Source organism: Mesoplodon bidens, assembly GCF_964165515.1.
Source record: "Mesoplodon bidens genome assembly, chromosome: 10".
In the NCBI taxonomy this organism is placed as follows: domain Eukaryota; kingdom Metazoa; phylum Chordata; class Mammalia; order Artiodactyla; family Ziphiidae; genus Mesoplodon; species Mesoplodon bidens.
The window spans coordinates 31,129,275-31,144,234 of record NC_138172.1 but is presented as its reverse complement, the minus strand read 5'-3'; the positions used below and the strand labels follow the sequence as shown (position 1 = coordinate 31,144,234).

The following is a 14,960-nucleotide window of genomic DNA, read 5'->3' as shown; positions in this document are numbered from 1 at the left end:
ACTCTTCCAGGAAGGCTGCACCACACGTCCCACCTCAAGGACTCTGGTGGTCCCACAGCCTTGGGAGTCAAATGTAACCATCAGGCCAAGTTCCCTTGCTCCTTGCCTGACCTCCCTCTCCACCTACGGCCATCCCACCCTAAACACGCCCGATCTCGTGTGACCTCCCTCTCTGCACCACCCTTGCTCCTCAGCCCTGAATTCAGCTGTGGCCTCCTGCTGGCCTCAAGCTACTGCGGTGGGGGAGAAGGCCCCCTGGATCCCATGGGGTGGGGTCAGGTCTGTGGAGTCCTCGTCTTCTAGGGCATCGGCTCACATTATACGGCACTCATTTTGTGTCGGGTGCTGGGAGAACAGCATTTACACACATTATTTCAGTTCATCCTGGAAGTAACCCTCTGTGTTGTACGCTATTGATTACCCGCATTGTACAGATGAGGAAACTGCAGCTGGGAGAGCTGGTCACTAGGCTAATAAGTGACAGGGGGAACCTGAACCCGGGGAAGTAAGCTGACTCTAAAACTCATGCTTGGGACTTCCCTGGTGGTGCAGTGGATATGACTCCACACTCTCAATGCAGGGGGCCCCGCTTCGATCCCTGGTCGGGGAACTAGATCCCACATGCATGCCGCAACTAAGGAGCCAGTGAGCCTCAACTAAGGAGACCGCAAGCCGCAACTAAGACCCAGTGCAACCAAATAAATAAATCTTAAAAAAAAAAACAACTCATGCTCTTCAGGGAACTATATCTAATATCCTGTGGTAAACCATAATGGAAAAGAATATAAAAATGAATGTAGGGCTTCCCTGGTGGCGCAGTGGTTGAGAGTCCGCCTGCCGATGCAGGGGACACGGGTTCGTGCCCCTATCCCGGAAGATCCCACATGCCGCGCAGCGGCTGGGCCCGCGAGCCATGGCCGCGGAGCCTGTGTGTCCGGAGCCTGTGCTCCGCAACGGGAGAGGCCACAGCAGTGAGAGGCCCGCGTACAGCAAAAAAAAAAAAAAAAAAAAAAAAAAAAATGAATGTATATATGTATAACTGAATCATGTTGCTGTACAGCAGAAATTGACACAACATTGTAAATCAACTATACTTCAATAAAAATAAATAAATAAAACTCGCTCTCACCTTTCTCCTAGTGTTTGAAAATATAAATGAATTGTGTCAGTTTCCTATTTGGTGCCTCAGTTTCCCTACCTGTACAAAGAGGGTACAGTATGAGGGTGTAGACCAGAAGGCAAAGGCTACTCCTTGTGCCCAGCCCTGTGGTTTGAGGATTCTAGAATAGCCCTCCTTGAGGCAAATATTTTGTCTTTAACTGTCAACCACAGTGAAGTGTTTCCAAGATAGGGTGAATCTCCATGTTCCCAGCCAGGTGGGGCCATGGTGCCGAAGTTTCTGTAGTCCTTCAGCCTTGAGGCAGGAAGTCACCTCTTATACTCTTCCAAGCTCTCCCTGTATTGGTTTCCTCCTGGAATTCTGGCCTGACCAGTTGAGAACAAATAAAGTCAAGTAACCTCTGAGTCCAGGATGGGCAGACACTGCTGGCAGAAAATGATTTCCAAAACCAGTTTCAGAAGTCAACCTTGAGGCTTAGAAGCCTCAGAGCCTGGCCCTACCTGACACTCTCATTGTGTCCAGGTGAAGAGTGGCTTGGGGTCAGTGTTCCTGTGGAGAGAAGAAAATAAAATGGGAAACTGGTATCTAGGGTCTGAAAGTGAACAAGACTGAAGATGAGGAAAGGGTACCTAAAACTGAGGGGATCACAGTCCTTTCAGTTTTGTTCCTCATCATCTGCCATCATCTGTTCTTTCTCTGCCTCCACATCTTCTTCACTTTTGCCCCTATAATTGTGTATTCAATTCAACATGCCGTTTTTGAATGCAGAGATTAGGAAGCAGAGGAAGACAGTGTCTACCAGCCACTGTCCCTGGAGGATTGATTTATTCACTCATCCATTCATCTATCCATCCATCTGTTCATCATCCACCCATCCATTTGTCCATCCATCCATCCACTTGTCTGTCCGTCCATCCATCCATCCGTCCATCCTTCCATCCATCCATCTACCCATGCATCTATCCATCGTTCTGTCCTCCAGCCAGCTGAGAGACATTGAGCTGGCCAGCCCCAGTGACACCGTTAAGGAGCAGAAGCTCAAGTGATCTTTGCTGATGGACCAAAATTAAAAGTAATAGGGACCCACATAGCACAGGTGAGCTTGCGCCAGGTGCCATATATGCACTATCACCTTTAATCCTCATAGCTCCCCACTTTAGGGGTAAGTAAGCTAAGACTCACCATTGTTAGGCCCACAGTCATTCAGGTTGCAAGGGTCAGGGGCAGAATTTGGATGCAAGTCTTGGCTGCCCAATCCCCACAGGGAAGCACTGCCAGTGTCTTTTGTCTCGGAGGAGAGTTGAAACCGAAGTTTCCTCCCTTCCTGAGTCCTGGGCCAGGGTAGGGTCAGCCTCAGTCCCACCGCTCCGCTGTGCAACCCCCAGGTACCAGTGACTTGGCAGCGCTGAAAACCCTCAGGAGGTCTCTGGAGTCTACGTAGAGGGGAGGGCGGGGCTAGTGGTCGCTGTCCCGGGTCTCAGACCCCCGCATAGCCATCTGGAGGGTCTCTGACTGCAGTGACTTGCTTCCACCACTCTTCCTGCACCTCCACCCCAGAATCCTCTTTATCCTAAGAATCCATCTCAACAGACATTGTGTCCAAAGCCCAACTGCCAAGGATCCAGACAGGAGACAAAAGACCTGGACCAACACCTGGCACCGAGGCAGTCAGGCTGGGTCAGTCCTTGGTATTTCAACAACAGCAACCGCAAAGGCAAACCCACGTTTCCTTCTGAAAAGGATGAAAATCCCCCCATCCACCCTGGCCCTACCCCTCTAGGACCTTTTAGAGGAGGAAGCTGAGCTATCACCTGGCCCCACCCACAGGGATTTTGTAGAACTTTAAATTTCTGAAATGCGTATTACCAACCTTTTTTTAGATACAAAAATATACTGTGCTCTTGAATGTTCTCAGGATGTGACCTACAGTAATCCAGGAGCCCAGGCCTCTGGATGAGGCTTAAAGGACATCCTGTGGGGTCCCCCATGTGAGGAGAAGCCAGGAGACCCGGGGGCTGAACAGAAAGGAAAGACAGGCACAGGGTGTGACAGATGAACGGACAGACATGGATATTCATGGAGAGAGTGTCATGGAGACAGAGACTAGAGAGACGAAAACAGGGACAAGGGGGAGAGGCACATGGCAGAGGTAGAGAGACAGAAAGAGAGAAAGAAGACAGAGCAGAGAGACAGGAACAGAGGACGAGAGGGACAGAGAACAAGTCCTCATGACAGGCTTACACCTGGCTTCAGAGAGAGGGAGTAGAGAGACAGGATGGGGGCACATACCCGGGCAGGGGGCTAGCCTCTCGTGTGGTGCCCATGCCAAGCAGGGCTCCTGGCTTTAGGGGCGGGGGCAGTGAGGGCTCTTCTGGCCTGACGTCCCTTCTGGCCAAGTCCTGGTGACTCCCTCAGCCCTTGCAGAGCTCACTGGGCTCCTGAGTCCCCAGCCCTCTCACCCTGGCAGCCAGCGGGGGCTCTGGAGCTGGATCTGAAGGTGGTGCAGGAGGGAGAAAGGCACCTGGGACAGGTATGCAGGTGGGGCAACAATTCTCTCTGCAGCTACCCAAACCCCAAACAGTTTCCTTCCTCCTTGTTTCTGGGGTTACTTCAACCTGTTATTCAGGTTACAAAATTGTGAGGCAAAGGCACAGGAAGAAACATGCTGCTGCCCTGCCTGCTGGCTTGACTGGCCCAGGCACAGATTCGGTGGCCCCAGGGCAGAACTGGGTGACAAGGTAGGCGGAGGGGGGAGGGGGGAGGGTGGGAAGTAGGAGATGGAGGTGGGGAGGTAGGCAGTGGAAGGCACGAACGGCTGAAAACTGCCCCACTCCGACCTGACCAGAGAGCCCATGGTCCACCCTCACTGTCCATGAGCCTCTCCATTTTTCCTGTCCTTCCCCCTGGACCACTTCTGATTTCTGGCTTCAGGTCTGGCCCTGTGCATTAGCCCCAGGCACGCTTTGCTTTTCCACAGCAGGCCTTGTCTTCTGCAGGCTTGGTACAGCGCTGAGCACTGAGGAGGTGCTTGGTAGATATTTGAGGACTGAATGAATTGGATTCCTGCGTAGTCCTGGAAGCTTAGGAAGATGAAACCACCAGGTAGAGAAGGAAGCTGAAGTTCAGAGAGGGCAAGTGACTTGTCTAAGGTCACACAACAATTGTGGATTGTATTCCTGAAGCATTCTCTGAGCACTGGTTGGAAGGCAGGCTGTGCATGCTCTAGGAATGGAGTTATGGCTGTGAGCAAGATGTGCCCTGGAGTATCCCGGGGACTTTGGTATTGCTAGTCCCTCTGTGTGAACACTGTTCCTCTGCCTCTTTGCCTGGAACACTCCTACTCCCCCTTCAGGTCTCAGTGTAGAAGTCACTTCCTCTGGGAAGTTTTCCCTGACCCTCCAAATCAAGATTAAACATGTACCTGTGGTCTTGAATGGGAGAACACCCTTCATGGTACCCCAACCTGTCAAAAGGGGCTGACCAATCAGAGCACTGTGATTCCTTGTGATTGGTTCAGGAGGGAGCAGGTGACCCAAGCAAGGCCAATCAGAGCTTTTCCTGGGATGGATCTATGGGAACTGGGGAGAGGGAGGCGCTTTTCTCCTTGATGATGCTAAGCTCAATGTCTGTAATTCTGGGGCTGCTGGAGTCCCTTTGTCAGCCACTGCAACACATCACCTCCTGTTATAGACAAGTCCCACAGGAAGATGCAAACGCAAGGGCTGAGCGGCAGGGGCAGTGCATGTGGTCTTGGTCTTAAAAGAGTCAGGCAGCAAAAAGCATGTGACGTCAGGAAAGAGGATAGATTTGGGGATTAGACAGGCCTGGGTTTGTCACTTACCAGTTGTGTGTTTTGGGGCACATTCCTCTGGGCCTTGGATTCCTCCTTTATAAAATGCGGGCGATGCTATCTACCTGTCCTGAAAAGGATGCCAGGCAGGGAGGCCACCTGTCTAGAAGGGGTTTGCTGCTCTTACAGTATCCGCCCCGTCTCCTCCCTGTGGGCAGGCCCCATTCGCCCTGCTGCTGCCTGCTAGCCTACCCCCATGGCAGGATTCCTTTACGGGTGTTTGCTGTTTCTGTGGAACCAAAATCCCATCACAGCATCTTTCTGCCAGCTTGTTTGTGATATTTCTTAAATCTTTCTGCCAGCTTGTTTGTGATATTTCTTAATGACCCTACAGGAGCTGGGAGGTCAGCATCTTCCTGTTTCCTGGAGCCTGTTTCCTGTTTCCTGAGCCTTTCAGCTCAACCTTGACCTGTCCCACGGTACAAATAGATGAAGAAAGGGTTACTTTCTCTCCAGGCTGGGAAGATTGAGGAATGCACCCTGATGGAGAAATAAGTGGGTATTTCCCCTGATTAAATGGTCTATGGTCCCTGTTGAGCTCAGGATAAAGGCCGAAGTATTTCATGTGGCTTATATGGCCTTGAATGATCTGAGGCCTGACATGAGGGTGACCTTGCCAACTTCATCAGGTACTGTCCCCACTTCACACCCTGCTCTAACCCCCAGAACTGCCCTGAGTGAGGTTCTCTCCCCTTCCAGCTTTGCACACGTTGTTCTGTTTACCTGGACTGCCTTCCCTGCCTCGTCCCAGTACTCAAGTCCTTACCCAGCAGCCCTTTGTTGGAAAGACAGAATTCAGAAGCTGTTTCCTAGCCCATCATAGGGATCCAGGCTTGGCCAATAGTCATTTCAGAATCAGCCCTAAGTCGCAGGGAAAGGGGACACTGAGCTCTGTGAACATGCTCTGAACCTTGCCTGTTGTGGGCATTGGCCACAGGTTAACTTCGAGGTCTGTTTACCAGGGCATTCCTAAGGGGGTGTGAACTTGAGGCCAGATAAAGAGCTTGGAGAAATCAGGCTGCAATGAGCACCGGCTGTAGCTTTATGTCTGAGCTTTCAGTAGCTTTAGTCCTTCAGCTATTCTAGCACTTCCTGGCAATCAGGCTTCTTCCTGTCTGCCCAGAGCCACACCTCAAATTACAGGCACACCTGGGGGACATGGTGGGTTCAGTTCCAGACCATCGCAATAAAGCGAATACTGGAATAAAGTGAGTCACACAAAATTTTTGGTTTGCGAGTACATATTAAAGTTGTATTTACACCATATTGTAGTCTATTAAGTGTGCGATGGCATTGTGTCTAAATAAACAATGTACGTATCCTAATTAAAAAATGCTCTATTGCTAAAAAATGCTAACCATCATCTGAGCCTTCAACAAGTCGAAATCTTATTGTAACAGTATTATCACAGACCACAGATCACAAAAACATATAGTAATAATGCAAAAGTTTGAAGTATTGCAAGAATTACCAAAATGTGACACATTAAGTGAGTAAATGCTTTTGGAAAACTGGCACCAATAGACTTGCTTGACACAGGGTTGCCACAAACCTTCAATTTGTAAAAAATGCCGTATCTGAAAAGCAAAATGAGGCAAAGCATAATAAAATGAGGCATGCCTGTCCTGCTCAAATTCCAGATCCTTAGTTTCTACAAAGCAGGAAAAAAAATCCTTTAGTTATACCTGGCAGAAGAAATGGCAAACACATGGCATGCATGCTGCCTCTTGGTACTCTACTGCCCATGGCAGACATCAACAACCAATCATGGTCTTGGCCTCAGTACCTTTTCAATGTAGCACTTTACGCAGAAGCAATCTATTCCCACTCCTCTCTTACAGGTTTCCTGGAGTAGAAAGTAGCAGACACTCACCATTCTAGGACATACTCTTCGTGTTCTATCACAAGATCCTGCGACACCCCGCCTGAGGGCTTTCTCTTGGCCCATCCGGGGGCAGGCTGGGAGAGCCAGGGAGTTCCTGCCCTTAGGAACAGCCCTCAGCTAGTATAGTTGAGAGTGTGAGGATAATACTTTAGCTTTCTCATTCCTACACGGGTGATGGAATTATGTCCCCGCAAATTCATATGAAGTACTAACCACCTGCAGTACCTCAGAATATGAACGGACTTGGAAATGGGTTGCAGGTGTAATTAGTTAAAGCGAGGTCAGTAGGGTGGGCCCCGATCCAATATGACTGGTGTCCTTCTAAAAAGGGGACATTTGAACACAGAGACACACACAGAGAATGTCATGGAAAGACAGGAACTACCCTGCCACAAGCTATGGAACTACCAGAAGCTAGAGAGAGGCTCCTTGCTCCCTGCTCAGTACCTTCCAAGAAAGCCTGGCCCTGCTGACACCTCGATCTCAGGCTTCCAGCCCAGGATGGGAGACAATGCATTCGGGTGGTTTCAGCCACCCTGCCTGTGTACTTGGTTATGCAGCCCAAGCCGACTGGTACAGCGGGTCAGCCCTGAGGTGTGCCCCGCTCTGCTGTCCAGAGTCCTGCAGGGGCATCGGGCTTCATTCACCCACAGCAACCTGTTGGATACAACACCCTCTACAGTGTCCTTCCCTTCCTGTCTCACTTCCCCAGCTCCCTGCCAGGGCCATCTGGAGTCATGTCCCAGATAAGCTACTTTCTCTAGTGTCTTTTTCTTAGGGTCTACCTCTGAGGAAACTGACTCAACACAGCACAAAATTGATCTGTCCTTCCCTCCCCTTGGGTTTTCCAGTCCTGGGCCCCCTGCCTTCCCACAGCATCACCCTTCTCCCCACTTCTGACCAAGGGCTCTCCCGAAGAAGTAGCCTGGCCCCTGGGTGTGGGCGTGGTCTCTGCCTCTCCTCGCCCACCAGGCCTTCTCACCTGCATGCGAGACCCCCTGACCATCATGTTACCGCTGCCTGGGTGCAACGACCTTCGTGATCCCAAGCCCAGGAGGCGGAGCCCTCATCTAGCCACCTCCACCTCTTCCTGGGAGATGTTTTCCTGAGTTTTCTTCTTTGCAACCCCAGGCCCTGGGATCCCCTTCCTGAACCTCTATCAGGAGAGATGGATCAGACTGTTTTCTGGGTGATCTCATGAGCAAGACTTGTTTGAGCTTGTAATAAAAATAATAAATTATAAATAAAATAATAAAAAGAGCTACCATTTACTGAGTGCTTACCGCGCAGGGTGAGAATTTACACACCTATCTCGCCAAATGCGCACAGCGACCCGATGAGCGGGATACACTGCTATGTCCATGTCTCAGAGGAGCAAGCTGAGGCTTGAGGAGGGTGAGTAACATGCCCACGGTCTCCCAGCTGTGGCAGCAGGGCTGGGATTCACACCATTGACAGCAAACAGCAGAGGGTGAAAACACTGGGCACCGCGGTGGGTGGGCCCGAGGCTGACCCGCACTCCGGCGCCCCAATGAGGAAGGGCAACGGGTGTGGAGGATTTTCGTGTGTGTAGGAATAAGACTTCACTGTGGAAAAGTACATACTGAGAACCTACTGCACGGCACAGGGAACTCTACTTAATGCACTGTGGTGACCCGAACGGGAAGGAAGTGCAAAAGGGAGGGGATATATGTATATGTATGGCTGATTCATTTTGCTATACAGTGGAAACTAACACGACATTGTAAAGCAGCTATGCTCCAATAAAAATTAATTTTAAAAAAAGGCATTTTGATTTGAATTCAAAGGATGATCGTTCTCCAGGGTAGATCGCATCTTGGGTCACAAATCAAGACTCGGTAAATTTAAGAAAACTGAAATCATATCAAGCATCTTTTCTGACCACAAAGGATGATTCTACCCCAAGAAAATGTCCTGGCTTCAGGGACAATGATTACATGCCACTGAAGGCTCAAGTTTTCGTTCATTTGAGCACATGAATTTTTGGGGCAGGGATGGTAAATGTGAGCATCTGTGCAGCTCTTCTGCTATGCCTTACCCGGGGCAGCACTAGTGAAGCGGGGGAAGCACTTGTTCTGGGTGAGAAGAGGGCTCAGACTTCTCCCCGCCGTCTCTCGGGGTGGCGCACCAGATTCCTGTTCCCTGCAGTGGAGCCCTCTCAGTGTGGAGGGCACAGCCTGGTAGAGATGGAGCTGGGAACTCCCCACAGCATCAGCCTGCAGGAACCAGAGGAAACACACTGGGTATGGCCGAAGCCTCCCTCTTCTCACAGACAAGCCTGAGATGCCACACTGTCATGAGCTGAGCAGGTCTGAGCCCTTCCCGAGTTATCTGGGGGATCTCTGTGACTTTTTTAAAAAAATTCAACTCAGTGATTCATCCTACAATATTTCCTGAGAATCTCCTCTGTGCCATCACTATGCTGGGCAGGTGGCGGGGAGAGAGAAGAGAGCCGACAAAGTTCTCCCCTTCTAGAAACACAAGTGTAACGGGGAAGGGACAAGTCCATGGATGGCTACGGGACAGTGGGAGAGGTGCTCTGGTGGGGTTCCTTCAGGAGGCCTCCTGGCCTGGGGGGCTGTCAGAGAAGACTTCCTGGAGGAAGTGACATCTAGGTAGATGAAGTTCTCCTGGAAGGTGTCCCAGGCAGAGGGAACAGCATGTGCAGAGGCCCAGAAGAGCAGCAGAACATGACACTCTGACGGTAGAGACCAAAGTGAAGGGGGGAAGGGGAACTGAGTCATTAGGGCCTTAAGGACTGGGCTGGTGACCTTGGGCTTTGTTCTGAGGGCAATGAGGGGGGCGCAGGAAGAGTTAAACAGGGCCAGGGATGAAACCTCAGCTCAGCTTGGAGGAGGTCGCACTTCCTCCTAGAAGCCGTCCCTGAGCCCAGGCTCCTGACCTTTCCCTGGCACCCTGAGAAGCCTTCCATAATGGCACCTTGCCATGCTTCGTGGGCAGCCCTGATTTGGGGGCTGGCTACCCCTCCAGTGGCTGTCGAGTGCCACCTTCATCCATGTCCCTGGTGCTAGTGTCAAGGCACGTAGTAGGTGTGCAGTAAGTGTTGTTAGAAGGAAGTGAGCGCTTTCCTTTTGGGAAAGAAAATAAAGGAGGGAACAAACACACAGGGGTTGCTCCCTCCAGCTAAATGGCATCTTCTTTATGACCCTGCACTCAACATTTTACTCTAAAGTTGAACTCTGTCTGGAGGAGTTAGACTTCAGAATCTCACAAGCATTTTCTGGGAATTCCACCTCGCTGTTTTGCTCGTCAACCCTGGAAATTCTGTGGACTAAATGTCATCACCAAAGGCGGGGGTCGGGGGGTGGGGAAACTATCTATTCTTCCGTGGGCTTCTTTCTGTTCCACCCATGCATGGGCAGGGGTTCAAAGAGAGGGAAGAATTCTGCATGTGTGGGTATGGGAGATGGAAATGCTACAGAGGGAGTGACAGGGTCCCGAGGAGACAGACTCAGGAAGAAAGAGAAGACTGAGGTATAGACCTGGTGGTGGGAATGTAAATTGGTACAGCCACTATGGAGAACAGTATGGAGGTTCCTCAAAAAACTAAAAATAGAGCTACCCTATGACCCAGCAATCCCACTCTTGGGCACATATACGGAGAAAGCCATAATCCAAAAGGACCCATGCACCCCAGTGTTCATTGCAGCACTATTTACAACAGCCAAGCCACGGCAGCAACCTAACGGTCCATAGAGAGAGGAATGGGTAAAGAAGATATGGTACATATACACAATGGAACACTACTCAGCCATAAAAAGAATGAAATAACGCCATGTGCAGCAACATGGATGGACCTAGAGATTATCATACTAAGTGAAGTAAGTGAGTCAGAGAGAGACAAATATCATATGATATCACTCATATGTGAATCTAACTTTAAAAATGATACAAATGAACTTATTTACAAAACAGAAACAGAGTTACAGATACCAAAAACAAACTTATGGTAACCAAATGGGAAATGTGGTGGGGAGGGATAAATCAGTAGCTTGGGATAAACATACACACACTACTATATATAAGCTAGATAACCAACAAGTACCTACTGTATAGCACAGGGAAATCTACTCAATATTCCGGGATGACCTATATGAAAAGAATCTAAAAAAGAATGAATATATGCGTATATATAACTGAATCTCTTTGCGGTACATCTGAAACTAACACAACATTGTAAATCAACTACACTCCAATAAAATTAAAATTTTAAAAAGTTTTTGCTAAAAAAAAAAGATTGAGGTAGAGAGACATGAAAAAGAAGTGGAGACACTAAGAGACTGAAAGTGACAGATATTTGGACAGACATACGAGCACCCACGTGGGTTCACTCGCACAAGCACGCACAACACACACCTGTGAGTCAGGGCATTGCTGAGTCTCGCCTGGAACCAGCGGATGCGTGTAACCCCACCCAGACCTGGGTGTCCCTACCCTGAGTTTCCAGTCACTCCCCAAGGCTGTCCTGAATGCTTACTGTTGTGGCCCAGGCCTGTGTGAGGTCATCACAGTAACCAGAGGCTGCATTTCATTCTCTAAATGGTCCTTCCTGTAAACTCTCAGTATTTATAGGCAATTATTCATCATGTCACCAATACAGAGGAAGACAAACAGCGAATAAATCCATAAACAATAAGGCTGGTGGCTGGACCAATTTGTTCTAGTGACGTTTATTTCAGAGGGAAATAAACCCATTACTTCCATTATGTCCTGTTTTAATTTTATTTATTGGTTTTAATGGTCTTCTCCAGCTCTGGCCAATGGTAGAATTACTGGGCCATGCAGGGCCGTGCAGCCAGAGATGCAAGGATATGTGAGGAGGTGCAGGGCTCTGAGGACTTTTACTCCCAGCTTCCTGGGGTGTGTCCCAGAATAAGGTAATAAATACACATGCCAGGTGCTGCTCTGAGACTCTTCCTTGTTTTTTTTTTTTTTTTTTTCTTCCTTGTTTTAACTAATTTAATCCCACAGCAGCTCATGAGGAATTTGAGGAAACTGAGGCCCAGAGAGGTCAGGTCTCACAGACGGTAAGAGTCAGAGGAAGAAAAGATCTCAGAGGCAAAGCAGACAGAGATGAACCTAGGAATCCACACTCTTAGCCGATTGCCCTCCTCTCGACCAGGGCTTGGCAGTTTTCTGTGAAGGATCAGAAAGGAAATATTTTGGGCTTTGTGGTGCCCTATGTTCTCAGTCATGACTGTACAACTCTGCCGTCATAGTGGGAAAGGATGTAGACAGTATGTAACTGAATGAGTGAATGAATGTGGCTATGTTCTAATAAAACTTTATCTATAAAAACAGGTGCGGGACTGGATTAGGCCATGGGTAATGACTTGCCGACCCCAGCCCTGGGTGTAGCCCCTCTTAGCCCTGGCTCTCCCTCTGCTGAGCCTCAGCCGGCCTGGGTTTGGCTTAGCCATGGTGGTGGAGAAACAACGCTTCCGTGGGATAAGAGGGAGTTTCTAAGATTCCGTCTCTCCTTCTTTGCCAACCACTGCCCTCCTCAGGGGCCCTGCTCGTTTTGGAGGGAGGCCTCAGCTGCCTGTCCTCGGTCCTCATGTGGGTTTTTAGAGGGACTTTCCTTCCCGTTCACCTGACTGGATTATCACCTGAAGGTGCCTTGCTCAGTGCCTGGCACCCAAGAGGCCTCCAGTAAACAGCTGCTCTAGCCGTATTTGCACCTTCAGGTTTGCAGAGGCCTCATCTGACCTGGGCATTGCCGTCTGTATAACATGGCGGTTAAGAGTAGGGGCTTTGGAGCCCCGTCTGGGTTCTGCCATGGGACTGTGGACACAATCCTCTTTCAGCCTCAGTTTCCTTGTCTGTCCATGGCCATCACACTCCCTAATATAGTGAAGATTAAATGCAAGAATGCATCCAAAGCATATGGTACAGAGGAATTTGTTAATCAAGCAGGCCCCTTGCCCTCTTCCTTGGGGATGCCCCCTGTGCCCTCCACTCTCCCTCCCAAGGAGGCAGAAATCCCTCCAGGATGAGAGAAAAGTGTGCTCTGAATGGGGAATGGGTTCTTCCATGACCTGACAGAACAGTGGGAGAAAGGAGGAGGTCGTCTGGCTAAACACGCAGACTCTTCCCCTCCCCTCCAGCATCCAAGGGGACAGGGTGACCTCAGGCTGCTGGGCATCTTTGGGTACAGTAGCCTGCGGGGCTAGTTTCTGTGACCAGAGTTTTTCTTTGCTGAGAGCCTGGCTGTGCATCACCAGAGAGGACTATCTGAATCAGGGTGGGGCTGCCTGGAGTTTCTCGGTTCGTCTTCTGAGCCATGGCAGGCCTGCTGTTGGCCTGTCTGGACCACTTCAGCAGGTCAAGCATGAGAAAGTTCACCTCAGACTCAGTGGGTAATTCTATTCCTTTTTGTCAGAGGCAGCTGGGTCTTGGCCTTTTTGATTAGCCTAGATGGTGGCCTCAACAATGACATCAATGGGATGTTGGAAAGGCACTGGGAGATAAGCCTTACATAGGGAGGTGTGGGATCCAGAGATGTCTGAAGGAGAAAGAATCTTAATAATAATCAAATTAATGATTCTAATAAGTATTATTATTCGTCTGCCAGTTTTGAGTCCTTTTATTTAATCTTCCCAACTATCTTGTGAATCAGATTCTTTTTTCTGATTGATGTATAGTTGGCTTACCATGTTGTGTTAGTTTCAGGTGTACAGAAAAGTGATTCAGTTATATCTTTTTCAGATTCTTTTTTCTTATAGATTATTACAAGATATTGAGTGTAGTTCTCTGTGCTATACAGTAGGTCCTTGTTGGTTATTTACTTTATATTTAGTGTGTATAATTTGATCCCAAATGCCTAATTTATCCCTCTCCCTCTTCCCCTTTGGTAACCATAAGTTTGTTTTTTCTCTCAGTGAGTCTATTTCTGTTTTGGAAATAAGTTCTTTGTGTCATTTTTAAAGATTCCACATATAAGTGATATCATATGATATTTGTCTTTCTCTGTCTGACTTATTTCACTTAGTATGATAATTTGTATGCAAACACAAAAGACCCCCAAGAGCCAAAGCAATCCTGAGAAAGAAAAATGGAGTTGTAGGAATCAGGTTCCCTGACTTCAGACTATACTACAAAGTTACAGTCATCAAAACACTATGGTACTGGCACAAAAATAGAAGTATAGTTCAATGGAACAGGATGGAAAGCACAGAAGTAAACCCATGCTACTATGGTCAATTAATCTATGACAAAGGAGGCAAGAATACACATTTGAGAAAAGACAGTCTCTTCAATAAGTGGTGCTGGGAAAACTGGACAGCTACACGTAAAATAATGAAAATAGAACCTTCTCTAACATCATACACAGAAATAAACTCAAAATGGATTAAAGACCTAAATGTAAGGCTGGACACTATAAAAGTCTTAGAGGAAAACATAGGCAGAACACTCTTTAACATAAACCGTAGCAATATTTTTTTTGATCCTCCTAGAGTAATGAAAATAAAAACAAAAGTAAATAAATGGGACCTAATTAAACTTAAAAGCTTCTGCACAGCAAAGGAAACCATAAGCAAAATGAAAGGACAACCTACAGAATGGGAGAAAATATTTGAAACCAAAGCAAACGACAAGGGATTAATCTCTAAAATATACAAACAGCTCATGCAGCTCAATATCAAAAAAACAAACAACCCAATCAAAAAATGGGCAGAAGATCTAAACAGACGTTTCTCCAAAGAAGACAAACAGATGGGCAATAGGCACATGAAAAAATGCTCAACATCGCTAGTTATTAGAGAAATGCAAATCAGATGCTTTCCTTAACCGCATTTTACCCATGAGGAAACCGGGGCTTAGAGAGATTAAATGGTTTGCTCAAGCTGACACAAGTAGAATGACAGGCAATATTGCCATCTGTTACCTTAGTAACTAATTAAGTGAAGGAGGGGTTGTTGGACCTAGGATTTAGTAGACATCTGTTGCTTTGGTCATCTGTCCAACATCCATTCTCTCTTCTTCTGGTGACTGCTCTGATTTTCCTTTGGGACCCCTGTTCTCCTACTCCTACCCTTCAGCTGGGTAGGGCTGACCCCATC

The 14,960-nt window shown here is 48.3% G+C and overlaps 1 protein-coding gene across 1 annotated transcript in view; it reads right to left on the bottom strand.

The window, feature by feature from the left end:
* Positions 1 to 14,960, bottom strand: part of FAM3D (FAM3 metabolism regulating signaling molecule D) — a 59,533-nt gene that overhangs the window by 20,977 nt on the left and 23,596 nt on the right. The window contains exon 2 of the mRNA XM_081246641.1: positions 1,621 to 1,669. Within this exon, the coding sequence (XP_081102767.1) occupies positions 1,621 to 1,633 (13 nt within the window). The 5' untranslated portion in view covers positions 1,634 to 1,669. The remainder of the gene's footprint in view (positions 1 to 1,620; positions 1,670 to 14,960) is intronic.